At 37.0% G+C, this 21,616-nt stretch overlaps 1 protein-coding gene across 1 annotated transcript in view; it reads right to left on the bottom strand.

Moving 5' to 3' along the window:
- mapk8ip2 (mitogen-activated protein kinase 8 interacting protein 2) overlaps positions 1-21,241 on the bottom strand; it is a 68,088-nt gene extending 46,847 nt beyond the window's left edge. The window contains exon 1 of the mRNA XM_088923205.1: positions 20,709-21,241. Coding sequence (XP_088779331.1) covers positions 20,709-20,773 — 65 coding nt within the window. The 5' untranslated portion in view covers positions 20,774-21,241. The remainder of the gene's footprint in view (positions 1-20,708) is intronic.
- Positions 21,242-21,616: the final 375 nt, after the last annotated feature.

Consider the following 21,616-nt stretch of genomic DNA (forward strand, 5'->3'; position numbering starts at 1 on the left):
AACTTGCTTTATGTCAAATGGCCTCAAACAATTAAGCACTTAACTTCCAAGTGCAACAAAATAATTGATAAGTTAGCATTTAATATTTTTTCATTTGCCACTTGTAAATGTCAATGTAAACATTTGTGCTTTTATTGACCAATATAGCTTTTAATGTTTTATTTTTTTAATTTGACACTGTTCCGTATAGGTAGGGCCATTCATTTGTGTGTTAAGCTCCTCACTTTGAATTTGTGGATTTGCCTAAAATTCCACTTTGGAGGAATGTACTGTAACCCCAGTGTTGGCCAAGGGTCTACTGCACTGCAGCACTAACCAACCAAAGTCATGTAATCCCCCTAACTATCAGTGTGATGTTATTTAAATACTGTGATGTCTGAATAAATAATAACTGAATAACCGTCATGTCTGCCTCATGGTCCCACAATGAGCCACAATAACCTAAATAAATGTTTCTAATAACAATTTCAAATTTAAGTTTGTCTTGTGTTTGTCTTGTGATGACACAAATACCCAATTATATTTACATCTACAAAGCTAAGATATTTAACATTGATCTACAGTCAAATAATAAGATTGTTACATACAGTGACAGTCTAAATGTAAAATTATTAAAGTGGAAAGATTGTTCTGTGTGTGTCAAGGGCTGGCTACACCACAAATTAATCAAAATGAGATGCAAATTTGCAGAAGTCATAGGAGCCGTTTCACCAGGGGTAGCAGAAGTACATGTTGGAAATTACTGTGTTAGTTTCTTCCATTTTAGTAACTTCAATAACACAACTAATACAGAGAATGTAATTTCACAGCAGAAGAAACGGTGAGTTCTTCACATCATGTAATTCCCCAAACCCCCCCTAAAATGCTCACATCTGAAGAAGGCTCCACGGCCAAAACGTTGTGTTTTCTTTCTTCTCTTTTCAGCATGGAAAACCTATTACTTGTTTCTTTGCAGGCTACGCATGCTGACGCAGCTACCCACCTGAACTATATATATAATGTACAGTATGTATACAGCCCATAACAGGTCGTTTATTTCTGGATAAACATTCATGGATATGTTGAAAAGGGCTGTTATCATTAACTCTGGTGGTAATAGTGGTAAAAGTAAAAGCCTAATGTTTGAAGTTCAATGTACTGTATGTTGATTAGATGAAAAAGCAAAAGCATATTCCTTTCATTGTTTTGTATAAAGCCCTTGTCACGGACATCCAAAGGGACTAACCGTGGAGAGCAGGAGAGCGGAAAAAGACCCATACGCGTAGCGGTGAGACGGGAAAAAGGCTCGGGCTCGTAGTGCAAAGAGTTCAGGAGTGCCATATAGAAACCTATGCCCTCAGGTAGCGGACGTGGGGCGACCTGGTGCTAGGCGGGTCTCAGGACATCCGAACGTCAATGCTGAGCGAGGGCAGAGTGCAAGACCCGGAAATATATGGCCCAAGGAAAAGAGAGGGACCGGAAGGACAGCAGGCAGGAAACTAGGGACAGGACAGAGAAGGAGCGCCCTCTGGCTGCAGAGGGCGTGACAGCCCTAAAACATAAGTTTATCAGTCATACTCTTATACTAACAGAAAATTTGTGTTTGCATGTACAAGTATATATGCCTTTATTTTAAAACAAAAATAATATATACTGTACTGTAAGATTGCATTTTATGTCTGAAATTCAATAAATACATTTTGGTTCAATAATATGCTTTAAATATGTCCAAATAATAATAATAATAAGTCAACTGAGAACAAATTATTTATAAATTTGAGTTGAAGAATACCTATTTACATTAGACATTTCTTGGAGCTACTTTCCTCCCACAGTCAACAACAAACAGGCAAGTTAATAAGATTCTGGGAAATGGGCCCTGAGTGTGTGTTTGTATTGGTGTATATCCTGTAATTGACTGGTGTCCTGTCAAGGTCAGGCCCTGCCTGCTGTTGATTGCCGGGATATGTTACTGTTCTCCTCCAATCCAAGGTATTGGATAAAGCAGTTTAGAAAATGGATGGTTGGCCATTCACGGGAGCAATTTGAGAGAATTACTGCCCTAGGTATCTTACTTAGGATTTGAACCCACAACTATCCCGAGTCCAAAGTCCAAACAACACTCCACACTGCTAGCCAAATGCTTTAGGGTACCTCCCATTTTTATGTCCAAATGCCTACTTTCTTTATAGTGAATGAACTTTTTTTCCACTTTGATCAGGCTACCACCCTGGTTAGTACTGGTGCAGGAGACCTCTACATAAAATCAGGCTGCTGCTCTCAGTGGTTTTGGCAAATCAATTTGTGATCATCCTGACTCTGGACCAGAAAATCCAAACTAATGGCATGGATTGGTTCACACCATATCAGCAGAAAGACAGGAGATGCTGTACTGTATAAGCTACCTCCCTTTGAATCAGACGTTAAACCGAGTTCATGAAGTCTTATGTCTTTGAAAATCCCATAGCTGTGTTTGCAAAAGCAGAATTGTCATGGCCAAAATTCACTTCAGCTACTGTACATATAAACTTAATCTGATCAAGCTAAATTTACCACTTAAATGGTGAAGTAATTTCTCAATTCACAACCTAGTAGCTGGTCAATAACGGCCTCCATGTACTGTATTATCTAGGTGGATACTGCATTTCAGTAATGGATTAATTGGATTCACTCCTGTATGTAAAGCTCTTTGGGGTCCTTTTGGGTAAAATTGCTGTAGCTACCACTATGACCAGTCCAAGAATCTAGAGATGCAAATTAACCTAGGCATTATGTCTTGGGACTCTGGAACCCATGCTGGCTATCTGAACAGCATGCAGACTCTCTACAGAAGGCTTCCCAGGCCAGAATCAAACCCAAGAACTGGCATGCCACTGTCATGTCCCACTATTCCTGTTGTTGTTGTAACTGTCATCCATGCACTCCCATGGCTTTAATAAAGTAACAAAAAGTTGACAAATGTAAAGAAACAGTAATGTCAGTATTGGCAATTGTATTAAAAAACAGAAATTGTATTGGCAGATGTCAGGTCATAAAAATAACAGAAAAATAAAAAGTAAAATATATGATGACTTCAGGGAAAAAAATGAAGCACATTTTCTAAGATTACATATAGTGTACATGTAATTGTGGTACTATGTATCGTGCTAACTAAGGATAATTCTCATATCTTATGTTTTAGTGGGCTTAGATTTTCCACCTCCAGTGAAACGTCTCATATATGTAAGCAATGTTCAATTATTTCATGTTTAGCAATACATTCAAGGCAAGACATGCAGCAGCCAATGCAGTATTTTTTCACTATCTGAATTATGTGTATCTTTCAAAAGATGTTTCAAATGTTTAAAAAAGATCGGAATATAATTCTACACACAACTTCAACACTTTCAACAGTTTAATCAGAAAAAAGTAAGCTAGGCTGTCCCTATTATAAAGTGTTTTTTGCATTGTTTTTGCTCCAATATTTTGTGACTTCAAAACAGTGAATACAACTGTAGTGAAATCACTAATGAGTCCCTCCAAAAGAGGCAAAGACACCGTAAATCAAAGGGAATGTTTTGTAAAAATAATAAAAAGGAATAATGCATTTGCTAATGCACACATTTGTCCATTGTCATAAACAGGATCTCGAGTGAGTAAAAGCAACAGATAACTGATGATTAAGAAAAAAATCATCTAGATGTTACAAGTCAATCAAGATAACCTGTTACTATCGAGATATATCACTGTGATTTACACGTTTGGTTTTCTGCAAAAAAAAGGGTGGTAAGGGTTTCAATAGGTTTGTAGCCCTCAGCAAACGCCACACAAAATAAAAGGCAGTTCATCTAACTGTGTCTCTCTCTTGGGAGATGCCATTTCCAACCTGAAGGCAAAGAAATCCCATTATGTACATTTCAGGAAGACCAGAGATGGGGGAGGGATCTATGCAGCATGATGGAAAATCACCTCAGCTGGCATCCCTGTTTCCATGGCAGCTGAAAGCATTAAGAGAAACATAAGCCAGCACTCAGTAGCTCCGTTTTCTCTCGGCACATACAGTAAAATTTCTAACAAGGCATTTGTCTATAACACACTACATTATTCTAACCGCAGCACAATACTTACAAATATACATAAGCTTTCTTCTCTGTTTTTGGAAATTGAAGTAGAACCATGACATCGAGATTTGGGAAACACAAACTGCAAAGTTTTAGTATTTCAAGATAAAAAAAAAACTGTGTTCACAAATAAAGAGATTTCATCAGGCAAAAGGTGTGAAACTGCAAATATGCAAGCAAAATAAAAAACACAGTAACAAATAACCCAAGACTGGATGAAAATACAGTGTCTGATCCAAATGTCAAGCAATTAATGTAGAGGTAATATGGGTCAGAAAAGTCTTGTATTCGTTAATATGCAACATACTGTACAGCCAGTAGTGAGAGTCTTTCCTTGTATTCTGTAGAAGTGACCTCTAAGTGGTGACCGATATACCTGAGTGATCACAACAAACACATCACATCATGGAGCACTAGTCCCACTGACCTATCAGGAAACAATGGTCAAATCCATAGATACTCCTATAAAAAAATTACATTAAAAAATGAAAACAGAGATGCACCAGAAAAATATACAGTGGTTGCATTATTGTTTCAGATTTAGCCTTTTTAAGTATTATACACTTCTTCTTTCCCTGTTCCTATATCATTGTTCTAGTACTGAATAATATGAAGAGTGAGTACTACATTTGAAACTAAAACAAATAACATAATTTAGTTTATTTTATCTTTGATAAAGATTTAGACCTTTTATCTTTGATTTAATGACAGGCCACTGATACAAAGATGCTTGTGCATTATATTTTAAAATGCCGCTTTTGAGCTCTACACATATCTACACAGAATATAAAAAACATAAATTACTAAATAAATTAAAATCTAAGGGAAAATAAAAATGTTGTAGTACATCACTTACAATATTAATGTTTAAAAGATATAAAACACATCCAGTATAATACTGATGTTTAAATAATAGAGAATACCTGTAATTATTACCCAAGTCCCAAGCATTGATTAGTGTACAAAACACTAAGCCAAATTAATTATCAGGCAATTATCTACAAAGGGATTTCCAGAATCACCCTCTTGGAACCAGTGCAATTGTGAATCAAGGTGATTTCTGCAGGTGCACTTAATTACAAACCTGCGATTTGCAATTACATGCCATTGTCAGTGTCTTTTATGTAAGGGGAGCTGAGGTGAGTGATTAAATTACTCTGCTGCTCCTGTAGCACTGCACAGTAGTCAGCACCTCTACTACAGATGTACAGGGTGCTGAATATTGCTGCTTTCTAGTGTACAGCATACATCATGTGTTCCCCCACATTAATTGTAAAATAATTAGTCATATATATATACACACTGCACAACTAAATTATATTAGGATGGCTAGAAAATACTTCATATAATATTTTTCAATTAATTTCATATTTGGTTACAGGGATAGCAGCTGAAACAAAAGTACTTAAGTTCCCTAGAATTTTCCTCTAAAAATGCAGCATTATTAATTTTCTTTAGTTTCTAATTTCTAGTGTTCTCTGTAGAATGTGTCCATTTTACATATAATAACATATAAATAATGTAACCAAATAAAGGGTATTAAAACTTTTAGGTTCAGCTTAAAAATTGCTTGCACACAGTTATACAGCCCTTTTTTGTATATCAGATTGAACTCGTCTACTCTGAAAGACTTGAAAACAGGGCTTCAGTTGTCTGCCTGTTTATCCTGGGAGAACATTACATGTTCTTAGGTCTTCGACTTCATTGAACTTGTATTTTGAACACTTTTGAGAAGGCTCAGCTTTTAGGATCATCATTTCCATCAGATATATTATCATATCATTACAGTACTTGCAAGTCTAAAACCAAAGACTGGGTACTCAAAGTTCCTTACAATATCTGACCACCTGTCAGAATGAAAAGCCCAGATCTTGATAGCCAACCCGGCAGAACCAATCAGCAGATATTTCTGCTGCTAAACCCAAGACCACAGAGCTCATGATTTCTTTGAGCATCTGTTGGTGTGACACAATTACACCAAGCAATCTCAGTGTATCTTCCTTTCCCAGCCACTATAAATCCCTCCATTACAACACAGAGCATATCTCAGAAGTACAGCGCCACAGGGCAAGGGCAAGGGGTGAATGAAAGCTGACGACTGCTCCTGCCCTTCATCGGGATGTTAGTCCATCGCAGGACCACAGTTAGAGGGACAATTTAGAACTGACATGATTTCGGAGGTGGCAAGAAGTCAGAAAACCTATACAGAGACAGAGAAGCCATATGATCTCCATGCAGAAGGTACTGTAGCCCAAAATTAAAACCAGGCCCAAAAGCTATGAGCATCACTAGACACCATGCCACCCTGGTATTGTAAATGAAGTGCAAAAGCCAGTGCAGCAATACAAAGATTCCACTGGCCTCAGCACTTGTGTACAGTGTGTTAATGTGCACTCCTCGTGAAAAAAAGCTGGAAGCATTTACTGATGTACAGCAGGCAGTGGCAGAGAGTATCTGGAATGCTCTTTTTCCCACCCTTCACATACTGTAATGCATTTACCGACACAGCACAGTGTGCGTAGGCTTGTAGCAGATCCGCTGTTCTTTAAAAAAGAACAGGTTTTTAATGTTTCACCAAATTCTGAAAAAGTCTAAGGCCTACATTGAGATTTAAGTCATTTTTACTGTTACTGAGCATGGTCAATATTTTTAAATTGATTCATTTGAGGCACAGATAAGATGAAATTATTTGGCTTGTTAATGGACTACTGATTGAAACTATGAGGATTTATTTCGGTCAGTTTGACTATATTTTCAGCTAACTGGGTGAATCTGAACAAGTTGATAAAATTTTGAATATGAATAAATTAATTTATTTGAGTTTGCTTCAAATGAATATCTATTTTCTGAGAGTCAGTGACATATGAAGACAGTTGGTAAACGCTTTTTTTTGGTTCCTGTATCCATTAGCTGAATATACTTCATACTGCAACATAAGATATTGGCTTCTTTAAAAAGATAACTAACAGATAAAACTTGGCCCTTTCTAACTGAGTAAAAATTTAAGTGACTGCCGTTTCTGATTATACTCACATTCACAAAAATGTGACCCTGTATTGCAGCTGTAGAACAGCTGGTAGGACTATACCCAGCCTTCCCTGTCAACCCTGAAATAGCTGATCCTGCCAAAGATGTAATAAAAACCTTAAGTGATTTAATTCCAGATGTATTGCTGGGCAAGACAGCAGCTATTTTTAACAGTAACAAAAATATAAAGAAGTCAAAACAGTATTTATTTGCACTTTTAAAACGTAACTAAATAATTGCAAAATAAAGAAGCACATATTTACATTGTCATTCCCATCTAATAAGCATTATGTCTAGACTCCTCTATCTAAAAAGGAAAGATAAATCATAACACACACACATTTAGAGATTATCTGACATATAACATGGAAGAGTGACTTGTGTTAACTTAAAAGGAATCACACACCCTCTTCAATTGGAAAAGCTTCAATAAAACAGCAAAGAGGAATTTAGATTGCTAACTGCCATTCTTCAAGTGATATAGCCTCCTATAAATTTCTATGGAATATTGTATAGAGACGATAGCTACAGTGCCTTCCAAAAGTATAGGGACAGTGAAGTCTAAACTAGTATTTTCACTATCAACTCCAATAATCATCTCATGAAAAAACATAACTAATAAGTGTAGCCCCTATGTATCTTATTTTACTACAGTCAATTCAGCTCAAGGCAGTATTATGGTGTAGTGTATAAGTCTTTGGATTCAAAGTGGTGGGTTGTAAGTTCAAGTCCCTTCTTAGACACTGCTGTTATACCTTCATGCACTTACAGTAGTGCCTCAAAAGGCAACCAAACACAAGGGGTCCCCATTAAACTGTAAATCACTCTGATATTTGTTTTCCTGCACTAATGTCATACAGCTATTGGTGGTGAGACATTAAAAAATTAGGTATTGACTTAGTGGCCTTCATCTAGAAAAAGTGTTGCATCTTGTGTTTTGTGTAGCTGGTGGAGAATGTACAGTAAGAAGAAGCACAGTAGCATTAATGATCCAGCAAAACTTGCCAAGTGTCACGCCCTCTGCAGCCAGAGGGCGCTCCTTCTCTGTCCTGTCCCTGGTTTCCGGTCTGCTGTCCTTCCGGTCCCTCTCTTTCCCTTGGGCTATATATTTCCGGGTCTTGCTCTCTGTCCTCGCTCAGCATTGATGTTCGGATGTCCTGAGACCCGCCTAGCACCAGGGCGCCCCATGTCTGCTCCCTGAGGGCATAGGTTTCTATACGGCATTCCTGAACTCTTTGCAGTATTGAGCCCGGGCCTTTTTCCCGTCTCGCCGCTACGCATATGGGTCTTTTTCCGCTCTTCTGTTCCCCACGGTTAGTCCCTTTGGACGTCCGTGACACCAAGTTTTTTAAGGTAAGATCATATAAAAGGGTGTTCGGTTAATCTACTGTATATAAAATTTTGCTTAAAATAACGTTTTCTTAAAAAAGTGATTATATGTGTGAAACACACATTTATTTTAATAAACAGTCCCTAACTCTTCCCCCCCAGATAAAATTACATGGGCAAGTTTATGCTCATATAGTCTCGCCTTATATTTACCATATTTGCCATGTCTCTCTGGTCACTAACCCACTGTCCGAAAATTAAATAAGGTGACTGTGTGCCTATACTTACAGTATAGATGCTTGAAATTACTGGGTTGAACCCAAAGTATGTTTTTGCTCTAATATGATGAAGTCTGTATGTATGTGAACATATCATTCATATTAAACTCATAATCACAAACAATGCTTGACTGTAAAGCAGAAAAATCAATTTCTGTCAGTTTTCAATGGAAGGTTATGCAGACCTTTAAAGAGCAGTGATGACCAGCCCTGATCCTGGAGAACAACAGTCCTTCACAGGTCACCTTAAATGATTGATTTCAAAAGGTAATTACTTAATGGAGGTCATTTGGACTGACCCCCAGAAACCCCCAAGGGCCACGACTGGCCATATTACTATTTTTCTTAAAAAAACGTACATTTGTTTTAAGTCTTCAGAAACTGATAACGTAGGGTGACTTTAAAAATTCTGATTGCGTCTGTTCAGGACAATTGCCGACAAAATAAAAACTTTGTGTCTTGGTCCTAATTTGACCTTGTCCTCAGAAATCCTGCTTGAACAACAGAAACATGTTCAATACAGAGCCCAGGATCAAACCCAGGAGCCCAGGTTTTAAAGAGCATTAACCAATTTCCAAGGCCACAATTAGCTTTGTCTTAGGACACAGATGATAATTATACTATATCCTCAAGAGAAAATAAGACAATCCTTCCTGACTTCCTGTAAAACAATCCTAATGAACTATTTTCAGTGTAAGTTAAAGTCCAATACAGTATTAATCATACCAGTATCTCTAATAAAGGAATACACAGGGACTCCAATTTGTTACTGTAAACTGTATATAGCAGAAAGAAAGGTCAATTATGTATCCCTAGGTCAGCAGCTGAAGACTTTTATCTTTCAACAAAGGAAATCCTGAGCTCACTGTACCGTACATGAAAATATAATATACAAATATTTGGCCATCCCTTACATTCACATTCCTAGAATTATGTTATATTAGAGCATGTGATTTTGATGTCTTATATTTTTTATTTTAGTCATTCTACCCTGATTATCATCTATTGTCTATATTTCCAGTTAACAGAGCTTATAATGCTGTTTTCTTAATAACTGTAAATTACACATGATCCTGTAACTTCACAATGTTAAGCACCCAAGCAAGCTTGTAAATTGTAATCTTGAAATATGTTGCTTTTCTATTTCTAACAAGCTTATTTATAATTATAATCATTATAAAACCTTATTTGCAAAAGACATACTAACTATTCATTACTGTGCAAGTAAATAGTAGATACTGTAGCTAGATACAGTAGATTTCTCTTTGAACATATGAAAGTGTCAGTTACAATAACAAAAAAAAAACACAATGTTATTAAAATACTTTGATTTAAAACCATCCCTTTTGTCAAGTTCATTTGATTAATTTGATTTCCAAAAATGCTACAGTCCTTTTCTGATGTTGCAGCAGTATTTACATAACAATAAATCAAGTATCTATAGATCAACAACCTCAATTCCAAAAATTCATATACTGTATAGAGGTAAACAAAGTACAGAAAAGATGGATTAGGAAATGTGTACCCTATATGATTTCAAAAGATAAATGTAAATTTGCAGGAATATGAGACAGACAGTTCATAAAAAAAGTTGTCTAGGCTGCACAGTCTTCACTTCAGATCACTGGTCACATTCTCCTCTTCTTCATTAACCCTGTCCGTTCTCCTTTGCTTTGGTATTCTTAAGCATTAAACACGTGGCCATCTGTTGGGTTAGACAACTTTTAAATGGGAATGGTCTTCTAAGAATGGCGATGCAGCATGAACAATTTTACTTGAAAAAGACTATAACAGCATCCAGTTGCAATTAAATCTGAAATTCTGGAAGGAAACCTTAATTTCCAAGTAAGACTGTGATTTCTTCCTTGAGTTCTGGTCCTAAAGCAAAACTGAATTTTACTTTGTAAATGAAGCAAAGCCAAAGTGGCTGGGCCACAGTCATCACTTAAAGACCAAGAGTATTTAGCTATAGTAGATTTCATTCAAAATCTGTTTCACTTTACAGTATGTCTTGAAGGTTTCCAAAGTTTTTGTTTGCTTCCTGTTTGTTAAGTTACATGTCTATCTATCACAAAACCAAATTACCAGAGAAGTGTAATAATCAATATCAGAGTATGTACAAACTCTAGTTACACAATATTTAACTGTTTTAAATCAGCTCCAAATCCAATATCTGATCCTTTTTAGCAGAACACTGGCAAAAAAAAAAGAATATAAAAATGTAACATTGCTTTCTAATGATAGATAAAAAGATGCCAGTTTAATGCCATCCAGTTTAGAAAAAGCACAAGATCCTAAACCATACATTGAAAAAATACATTGAGGTAATGGAACAAAGTATTATAACAATATCATACTGCATTATCCCAATACATCATGCACACAGTAATCTGTGTAGAGCCATCTACAGATCAGCCACCAGATCTCCCACACAGCTACTGCCCTGTACTTTTCCTGGAGAAGAAGTCTGTCTGCGAATTTCAACAATACAAGTTAAAAGGTAAATAAGCTACTACAGTAAATAAGAAGAATTAGACCAAAATATGATTGAATCTCTGGACTGTGCTCACCAAACCAGATCGGAAGAGACAATAAAGAACCTAAACTTCACTCACTTAAGTGAGTAACTTCAAACACGATGGACTCCTACACTACTTTGCAGCAACCTTGCTGACAATCTGCAAATATCAATCAGATTCCAGCCATCTCCTTCATATGATGCTCGAAAATGGAATGGAAAGCAATACAGAGTCTGTGCAGAGTTTTCCAAAGGCAGAAAAATTCCATAATTAGCATAAGCCCTTCACTGCCCTGTCCTGCACAAAGAACAATGAACCATCCAGCCAGGAATTGCAGCTAGCCATGAGAACTTCCTAACAAAGTGCCTAAAACACCTTGGTCCATGTGCCCACTCCTGGCCGGATCATATTTTAACAAGGGGCATCTGAGAAGGAAAACAAAATTCTGAAAAATGTCCAAGGTCACCAGCCTCTGAAAAACCAGGCAAAGTTCCAAACCTACCATCAAACAATTACAAAAATCAGAGATGGAAAACTTCCTGAATATCAAAACCGCAGGCTTTCAACAAATAGAATGCATGTGTGATCATGTTCTGGCATTAACCCCTTTTATCAGATTGTTTTCAAAGAAATTTTGAAATTTGATCTTACTGAAGAATATGGCATAGTATTGCTCACAGGTCTTCATGTCAACATAGCAAGAGTCCTCCCCCCAAAGGTTACTGACACCATTGAACTGCTAGTCTGAGACTAATGGCTCAGGATGCCTGTTAGTGGCAAGGTCAGGGCCTGAGGGAAGCTGATGAATGAACTACCCAGGTGGATCCATCTTAGCCCCAAAACTATTCACTTTGCTCCTTAACAAACTGTCCCCAATATACACCTTGAAGTTTATCTATGAAGACAACATCTGCTGTGGCCTCTGAGCTATAAGATTCACTATCTGACAATGTTACAAATATGACCACAGAAAGCAAAGATAGCAGTTACAAAGAAAAAAACAGCAAAAAAGTACATCTAACCTCCACAATGCAAATATAAATATTATCACAAAGTGATGGCTAAAGTACAATTCACGCTCTTACTCACAGCAGATGTCACCCTTGACAGAATAGTCAAATACAAAGAACTGATTAATACTGCAGAAAAAATTAAAACTAGCCAGAATCTCCTCAACAAATTGGATCCTCACACGGAGCAGGTACCAAGAAACTAAGAACCTCCTCTCTTGTCATCTGCCAAACGATTTATCACTGGTGCCACCTATTTCTACATTCAATACATTCAATATTGTGATCTTTATCTTCTCACTGATCCGACCTCTCTGCATACAACATAAATATGTTATGTTAAAATGTTAATATGTCACATGTTAATAGTTTATTGCAGTTTTCCATACCATCCTATCAACTAACTAGCAAATAACGTTCAACTTTAGGCACATTTCTATTTGCCTCTGCCAAAGACTGGCAAAATCTGCAAAGTAAGCCTAAAGCCACCCACATTCTTATCTGAGGGTGTTTTCGTTTGATAGACTCAATAAATTCTTTCTGCCTGACACTGGCACTTTTTAGCACTGCCATGTCCTGTAACCTTATTAACTTTGTAATTGTTCTTTTCTTTCTCTCGCTGCTCATGCAACAACATCATAAGCCTTCAAGCCAAATTGTCACTGAAAAAAACTACATTGCCAACTGACTCATCAACTTATGACTATTTGACTAATTATTAATAAATTGTGCCCCAGAATGGTACCAATCAATTCAAACCAAACATACAGATGTGAAACTCCACAATGAGCAGGACAAGTACTCTTTGTTCTACTCAACTCCTCTCATTTGGGTCCCAGTCTTGAGCAACATGGCTCCCTCCTACAGTACATCAGAGAACCAGGAAAGCACCTGGAGATGATTAGCTCTAATCAACACCTGCCCATACCCATGACCCACACCCTCCTTAATCCACCATTAGCCTACCTTCAATCACATCATCCCATATGGTTAAGGCCGCCATTCCAATGAGTAACTATACTGTATACAGTACTATAACTAAACAGTTCTGGTCTATGGGAGTAGGGCCAGCAGGAGAAAACATCCACCAGAAAAAACACTTCTTTATCATAGACCCCACTTCTTGCACACACAACTTCTATCTTCTACCTGAACAGTGGGCCCTTTTCAATAGCTTCCAGAGTGGCTAAAGTCAGCCACTCACAATCAGTGTGATTGCCAAAACCATCCAAGGTGGAGCTGCAGTGCAGTTCAAACCATGACGCACATTATCAAAGAGTACCCACTCGCTAAACTTCAGGGTGGGCTAAGCCACCGACAAGCACAATGCTTGGATCTGTGACTTTGCCCTTGCTAAATATATAAATTACTTATGTAAAATATAATGCTGTGCCATTTACACTATACTGTAGTCTATTTCAAACTTTAGAGCTTTGTGAAGAAATGTATTAGCTAAGAAACACAAGCCGGTTAACGTACAAAAAATGTGCTATTATGGCATCAGGCACACACAATAACCTGGAAAGTATAAAATGTAAAGTGACCTAATTTGCATTTTTGAGATTAACATCAATTAATTCACTGTCATTTTCTTTTTCAGGAAAAAAAAAGATCTTGCACCCAGTCTTTTAACAGTTGATTTTAACATTATAATTATATTGTCTGTGTACTTCATCCATCTGCCATGCTACCAAATTTCAATTAGGTTCTTAGTGATGGAGCCCTGCTAAAGGTCCATTTTAAAAAGAATGAAAAAAATAACATATTCTCAATTGGTAAACAATGATAATAACATTCGTCGATAATAACATATACTTCATTTTGTGATTGCTATCCACATGCTTTAGTTTTAAAGTGGAACTGCACCTGTCTACTTGCATATTTATTCGCATTTTAATTATCATGTCACTGCCAGGCTCTGATGATTTTTTAAAGTTTTTGTCAAGGGTAATTTTATAATCAGAGACTGTCGGTCTAAGATACAGACTCGGTTCTTCCATTGTTGGTTAATAATGATGATTCTACCATAAATTACCTTTCACATTATGCAGTCATTCATCATGCACTCCACTGTCGGAGCCTGGCCAGACATGGCCATTGTGTGCACCAGGGACAACAGAAATGGGTTGTTTCACTGAGAAATCTGGGAAAGTCACATCAAATTGTGAAGAGCTATTTATTTACAAGAAAATGAAAGATATGCTCAGGATAAACAGTATTTTCTATGCCTATAATACAAAGAATTAAGGCTAGTTAATAAAAATAATAATAATAATGGCCTTATAGAAATTACCTATATGTTTTCATAGAGAAAGTTTTTTTAGATAAAGTTAATAAAAGACTATTTTTATAAAACACTATCTGATATCTATGTTTTTTCCTATAATAATCTGTAAGTATTGTTACAGGAATGTCATTTCTTGATGTCATCCATTCACCATTCTCCCATATGTACAATGACCTCTTGTACTGAGAGTGAAAATGAAAATAAGACCCTAGCCTAAGCCTAGCCCAGTCTGTCTTTACTGTTTCATTCTGAATGATACATTCTGGAATTTAGTTCGATGAATATAGAGATATGCACCTGATACGATTTATTGTGTTTACTTCACTACAGTCAGTGCACCTGAGCATCAGATTTGGTTGGCATACTAACCAAACTCCCTTAGTAAATATAAACAAAAAGATTATCGGCACCACCTGATGTCGTCAGAACATATCAGGTTTAGCAAAGCCAAGCAATCATTTGTCAAATGATTCCAAGTAATTTCATGTACTAAAGATAAACCACTCATAATTTTACTTAAAGCTTTTCATTCTGTGTTTTATTTAAGCTTCTTATTTTTCCTCTCATATTACTGACTCCCACATTCAAGGTGGCAGCTGGCTTCAAAGGATAGAATTTAAGCAGCTCCATTAATATTAAAAGATTGCCCAGCTAGCAGACTGCAGGGAGTCATCAGCCCCTCACTACGTATTAACATTATGTATGAGGCACTCTCTGCAAAGCCACTAGTAAGAAGATTTTAAAATCAGATGGTTTCATTTTCGAAGCATATACTGTAGTCCAATTCATCAGACTACCTTGACAAAAATAGCTGTTATAAATGATCTCATCATGAACAATTTTAATTAGATATAAAGAAAAATAAAGATGCTTGGATTTGTAGAATATCAATAGGTTTGTGTTCCTTCCTACGATATATGTGTACAGATTGTTAGAACATGTAGTCATCCGTTGAAGATCACAACTCTGATCAATTCTGAAAATGTCCTAAACTCATGAATTTAAAAGTCTGACACATCCATGTTTAAGATATGAGCTCACAAGGAGTTACAGGTTTTTTACAGGGATGTGTTCTATTCATAGGTGCTACATAAAATGTTTGTTCTTCTATAAACCCTGGAACAAAGGGTGAGCAATAGTGGATTGTAGTGTGCACAGCTCATGGGATTCCACCAGCAGTACTGTATACACCAGCAGACAGCAGATTCACAACCTTTCACTGAACTTTGACATCTTCAAATTGAGTGCAGTACACTTTAAACGTACAAGTTAACATGAGCAATTAAATTATTGCCAAATTAAGTCACAAAAACATAGGGAATATACTGTATAACACTAAATTTTGCAGGACTCTGAAATCTGTTCTTCAAAACAGCCAATGAATTTTCTCTGTGGGTGAGTTTCCATGGCTCTCTGCAGCCTGTTGGGAAAGATGCCATGGCGACACAGGCTAGTTTACTCCTAAGGGAGAGAGGGAGGTGGAGTATCTTGTATCTTATGCTTTTTATGTATATTTTGTTTGAACACATCTGCTATTTCATTTGAACACATTTTGTTACCATCAGCAACATATACCATAGCTGTGCACAAGCAAGAGGCGTTCATAGAGAAGACGAATAAGTAGTTCATTGTAGATTCACATCAGCAGTAGTTTGCAGTGTGTACAGGGACAAAGCTTGAACATAAAGATTAATCTCCTCAAAATCAAACACAGCATGTTTACTGTCTCTTTCTTTATGCATCATATTTGCCTGAAACGGAATGCAAATATTCAAACTAACTGCTTAGGGCACAAAAGCAAGTATTTAATGCTTTTTTATTTCATTACACCTGCAAATTTTAATGATATCCCCTCCTAATCCAAAAGAACCACAGGGGCCCCTGATCTTCATTCCACTTGAGCTCTTAGTAATGTAATCGATTTGACTGTTGACTTAATTGGTCTAAATTACTATAGCTTCTGAGAATTTAGCTATTGATCTAACTTTCCTATTTACCTGTAGGGCATCAATTTCACAACACTAGAAGTATTCTAAAATACTGGTGAAAAAATACTATAGTTTTTCTTTTTTCTGTTCTGTCATTTATTTGGGAAATTTCATGGCTTATCGTTTGGTTGCAAAGTCCTATAACAAAGAGCTGTTCTGTTATTTGTTGTAGTTTATCCCAGTTTAAAATTTCAGTAATAAAATACTGTAAGTAACTTGTTAATGGACTATTGTTATGCATCTGTTCTTAATACTAGTTTTCTGCACATACTCCATGTACAAAACATCTTGCTCACCTTCACCTCACAGTTGCTACTGTAAGGTCTTTTATTTACCAACCCTTTTTAAGCAAAATAATAAATGCTCCGAAAAGACCTACTTTCAGACATTCACACGTTCACTTCAAGGCAGATTACTCAGCAAATTTCAGTATTTATTCTGAGTGCCAGATACTGCTGTGCTTTGTTAGACGATATGAGCCCCGAGACGCTTTTTATTGTCCTCAGTGCATCAAATACCATATTCAGCACATCAATATTATCAATCCATGTAAATCAGTACCAAACTAAGAGAACAGACTCAGCTTTATTCTCACCTGTAAAAAAAAGCAAAAAGGGATGGATGGGTCAGTGCAGCTGTATAGAAGAGGTATTACCACTACAGTTTATTTTGTAATACAATTCAGTAGACTTTACAAACTTTACATATGTGAAGTACTTTGCATTTGCTATCACATAACACTTCACAATGATATACAGCATAACAAATGTTATTTTTTTTTGTGTGTACAGGTATAGTGCATTGGGAATGAGGCTTGCAGGCCAAATTGTTACATTTTTAAAAGATAAGTAACAGGAGCTAGAGATGAATGGCAAAAATACTGTATCCGCAAAAACTGGTCAATTGGCTTTTAATTATTTTAAAGGTGAGAAATATGTATTTCTTCTTATGTTGTGCTCTTTCCTAAGTCTACTATAATGAGATAAGCAACTGTAGGATTTATTCAGCCAACGATTATAAGAAAGTCACTTAATCCCAGTGAGGTATATAACAACCCAGAAACACAGGGTACAAGGTGGAACTACCCCCATTACCCCACTACAAGGTGGAACTGCCCTAGAAAGGACTTGCCCATTGAAAGGCAATATTGCACACGCACAAGAACACTTTAGAGACATGAATTAACCTATCCCACCCAGAAAAATAACACACAGACAAAGGGAGAAAATAGAAATCACGCACAAAGCACCCCAGTCTAGGACGAAACCCAAAACCCACGAGCTGTGAAGCAGCAAGACTAACCACCAAGTCACTACCCCCACCCCAGTGAAAATCGTGCCCATAAACTGTTCTGCTGTGCTTGGGTGGGAACTGTACAGAAAGACAAATAATTATCGAGTTTCTAATTCAGTGACTATAAGCCCTGATTATAATGATGTCATAATGTTCCTGCACGGGAAGGAGACATTGATGGACTGTATCTGAGGTTAGGGCGAGAAGCAAAAAGTTGTAGCATTTTGCTTTCACTTTGCACCAACTAGTAATATAAAGCAAACACATAAAACTTGGGTTTAATTGATTATTTTGACTTACCATGGCCAAGGTTTATTGTGTTACCTTGCTCTTTCTACAGAAACGTTTTTTGGGATTTTTTTTTTGTCTGGCATGAAACAGACCTATATCCGATAGGGTTGTTTTCCCTATGACATGACATGAACACAAATACAGAATGACAGGGAAATATAATTGGGAATGACTGCACCGTTGTGCTTGGAAAGTCTCACTGACGTGGCTCTGCACAGACCAATATTTTATGAAAACCTGCTGAAATCTGACCAATATTCTACTGAAACAGAAGTGTAAGATAAACTGAAAATACCACTTTATTTTTCATTTAGTTTTGAAAATGAATATATGATACCCGTGCGTAAGAGGAAAGCATGTAACTTGAGACTGGGCTGTTGTTCTGTTTCACTGCAGTTGATCTTATAAAATAAGAGATGTGATGGCTCTATTTAACAGTGAGTGTTTCAGAAACATAAAAGAATCCCCACCACACTTCTCCTACTCATATTCTCATATTAACGTTTCCGCAGGTCCTTCCTCCCGGCGGCTGTCAGGGTGTGTAACACTGCTCTAGGCTAGGACTGTTGCCCTTCATCTGCTCATCTATGGACAGCATGTTGCACTATTGTACTTCTTGGACACTCAATCTGTATATACAGTACTTATGTGCATTTTGCACATATTTTATTGTTTTACAGTGACTATGAGCATATTTTGCACACACCTAACTCTATATATTTATTTTGTATTGCTGTACTTATTTTAATTTTTCGTCTATTCTGATGTCTGTTTCTGCTTGTCTTGGGCTGGGCTGCTGTAACACCTCAATTTCCCTTTGGGATCAATAAAATCTATTCTCATTTTTATTTTTAGCAAAAAAAAAACCCTGCTAGAGTAATATTTTAACTTACAATATCTATTTTCTTCTATGAAAACTGTAGAGCATAGAGAAGGTAATTTATTGTTTACTGTCTTTATTGCATTTATTTTTGTCCTTCCAATTTTACGTATCCTGATTTTTTTTCCTCCTCACCACCTAAACATCATGGTCCAATTCTACAGGCATTCCTTTCAGCCTTTCCTTAATGGGCTGTTTTCTTGATGGCCCTAAGGGAAGTGTCAACGTTGTTTAAATCAAAATGGTGGGCCTTTTAAGAATATGGATCCTAGAGGTACACCTTCACTGAAGATTACAATAGAACTGATTTTCTGATGTTAAGGTGGGGGAAAAGTAATACTATACTGCTTCAGACTGCGAAGTGGCCAAAGCTTATTTTTCCTGCAATACCCCAAGGGCCAGGGAGATTTCACTCACTGCCTGACACCGAGTGGCATGAGGATTGTGCAAACACACACTCAGAAGCATGCCTCAAATATAGAGAGACGGGTTTCAGTACTAAATCCTTCAGAATCGTCGCCCTGCGTCAATATTTATGAATACAAATAGTTGTTTATAAATGCATTTTAAGAGGACATGCTTACCTCGTAGGGTGAAAACAAATTATTTGTTGGAGCAATGTGCAAAAATATGATTATCCCGCAGCTTGCTGGACCTTTGTGTTAATCAAAATAGTTAGAACACAACCCCTAATTGGAATGGCTCAGTACAAATGACTACACAAGATGCTTTCCTTACAAAAGCAAAAAAAAATTACATTTTAATATACTGTAGTTACTGTTCATACTAAACTATTTTATCGGGTTATTTTTAGAACAGCAAAAGCATTTTTTTAATGATATATAATCCACATTCATTCATACAACCCATTTCAACTTCAATACCCCACTTCTAGTCTTTTAAAACCGCATCATAACAAGTAAGAGAGAATATAGAAAGATAGGTGCTGAAATGGTGTATTAGTTTTATGTACAACTTTATACATTTCACTCTTTTGTGTTCTGCAGTGTAGGTGCGCTGTCAACAAAGTTTTATATCGTTCTAGTGAATATGCATTAAGTCAAACGTTACGGATAGGTAGCTTTAGCAATCATAAAAATCACGGGTCAAAGTCCTCTTTTAAAATCGACGAAAAAATAATTAAACAGTCCAGACATAGTGATCGGTTTATGTCAGCAGTGGGGTCCTTCTTTCAATTATAATTTTAAATAAATACATCACTATGGAGGCTTCATGTATGCATCTAGCAGGGCGTGGGCCTCTCGAGAAGCAACTCCACGAACGTCTCATAAATACAATTAATAACCGTGTGTAAAGCAAAGAATTACAAAGAATCAACCGTTTGATATCCTTTCAAGTTATTTCTCTCCTTTTAAATATAATGTTAATACTGGTGTTATTTTACAGAAGCAATTGGTAAATAAAACAACTTGCAACGCTACAATATATACACTGGAAATACAGTTATGAAAGAAAGCAATAACATCGAAACAATAATAACAGCAAAAGCACAAATCTAATATTTTAATGTACGGCTTTTCCCCCATCCAACCCACCCATGCGCCAGTATCAACAGACCTGTCGTAGCGGTACTTGAGAGCATCACCCAGTGACATTCCTACTGCTCCTCCCGCGACAGCCTTGGCCTCTGCAGCAAAGCGCCCGGGAGTTTTCGTTATGTCCTTGATTTATCGCAAATGAAAATGTTGCTGCTGAAGCAGTCTTACCTGCAACCTGGAGGAGAGAGGGAATGGAAGGTGGAGAGAGAAAACATCTCAGCCCTGTCCGCCATCTTCTTCCAGAAATGACTCAAAAGTGACTGCAGATAATCACAAAGCACAGCCCATTCACAGCCAGAGAGGGTGCAGGCAAACCGGATCAAGGGATGATGATCAGCGAAGAATTTTCGCCCCCCTCTGTGGCAACACTGCAGATGTCACTAACATGAACTAATTGTACCACGGATACATTTATCTACGATCAGAAAATCCAGATAATCCTCTTGGGGAAAAAGAAAAGGAATAGGGTGCTGATAAGGAAAATGGTTGTTTTAAAATAATCGTGGATTGAACACTGCCATACACCTGCATAGATCTAGCGCTAAGTACTCACAGAATCAGAGCTACAGTATGGAATGCAACAGCAAGCTCTTCTAAAAAAAAAAAACAAGCGCAGCCTCTATCCTTTCCAAAGGACGCACACCAAGCTCCCCCAATACTATGTACAGTATATCAAACAGCAAGAGGTAAAAATCTGTACTGAACTAGCAAAGCAGGAAACAGCACTGCGGATGGTCGTACTAAAGACTACAGACCACATTTTAAACCAAGATGTACAGTATCATCCAGCATTATCATATTCTGTTATGATTATGCGCGTTTAATAGCATTTTTCTATATTTCTAAAAAACGTACAATAGGTTGCATTTTGCTGATGGCTTGTGAATATTATGACTGCGATTGATTTGTTTGTGGGTGGAGAAAATTTTGTATTACATGGACATCACGTACTGGAATGCGCTGACAAACACTTCACAATTATTCAGAGCATAAATGCATGTCTTTCTTCTTTAATTGGTCTAAAAACCACTGACGCAGCACCACAGATATATCCTGGAGTAACATTTTACTCCTGA

This window comes from Atractosteus spatula, chromosome 8 (genome assembly GCF_055471065.1).
Source record: "Atractosteus spatula isolate fAtrSpa1 chromosome 8, fAtrSpa1.hap1, whole genome shotgun sequence".
Classification (NCBI taxonomy): domain Eukaryota; kingdom Metazoa; phylum Chordata; class Actinopteri; order Semionotiformes; family Lepisosteidae; genus Atractosteus; species Atractosteus spatula.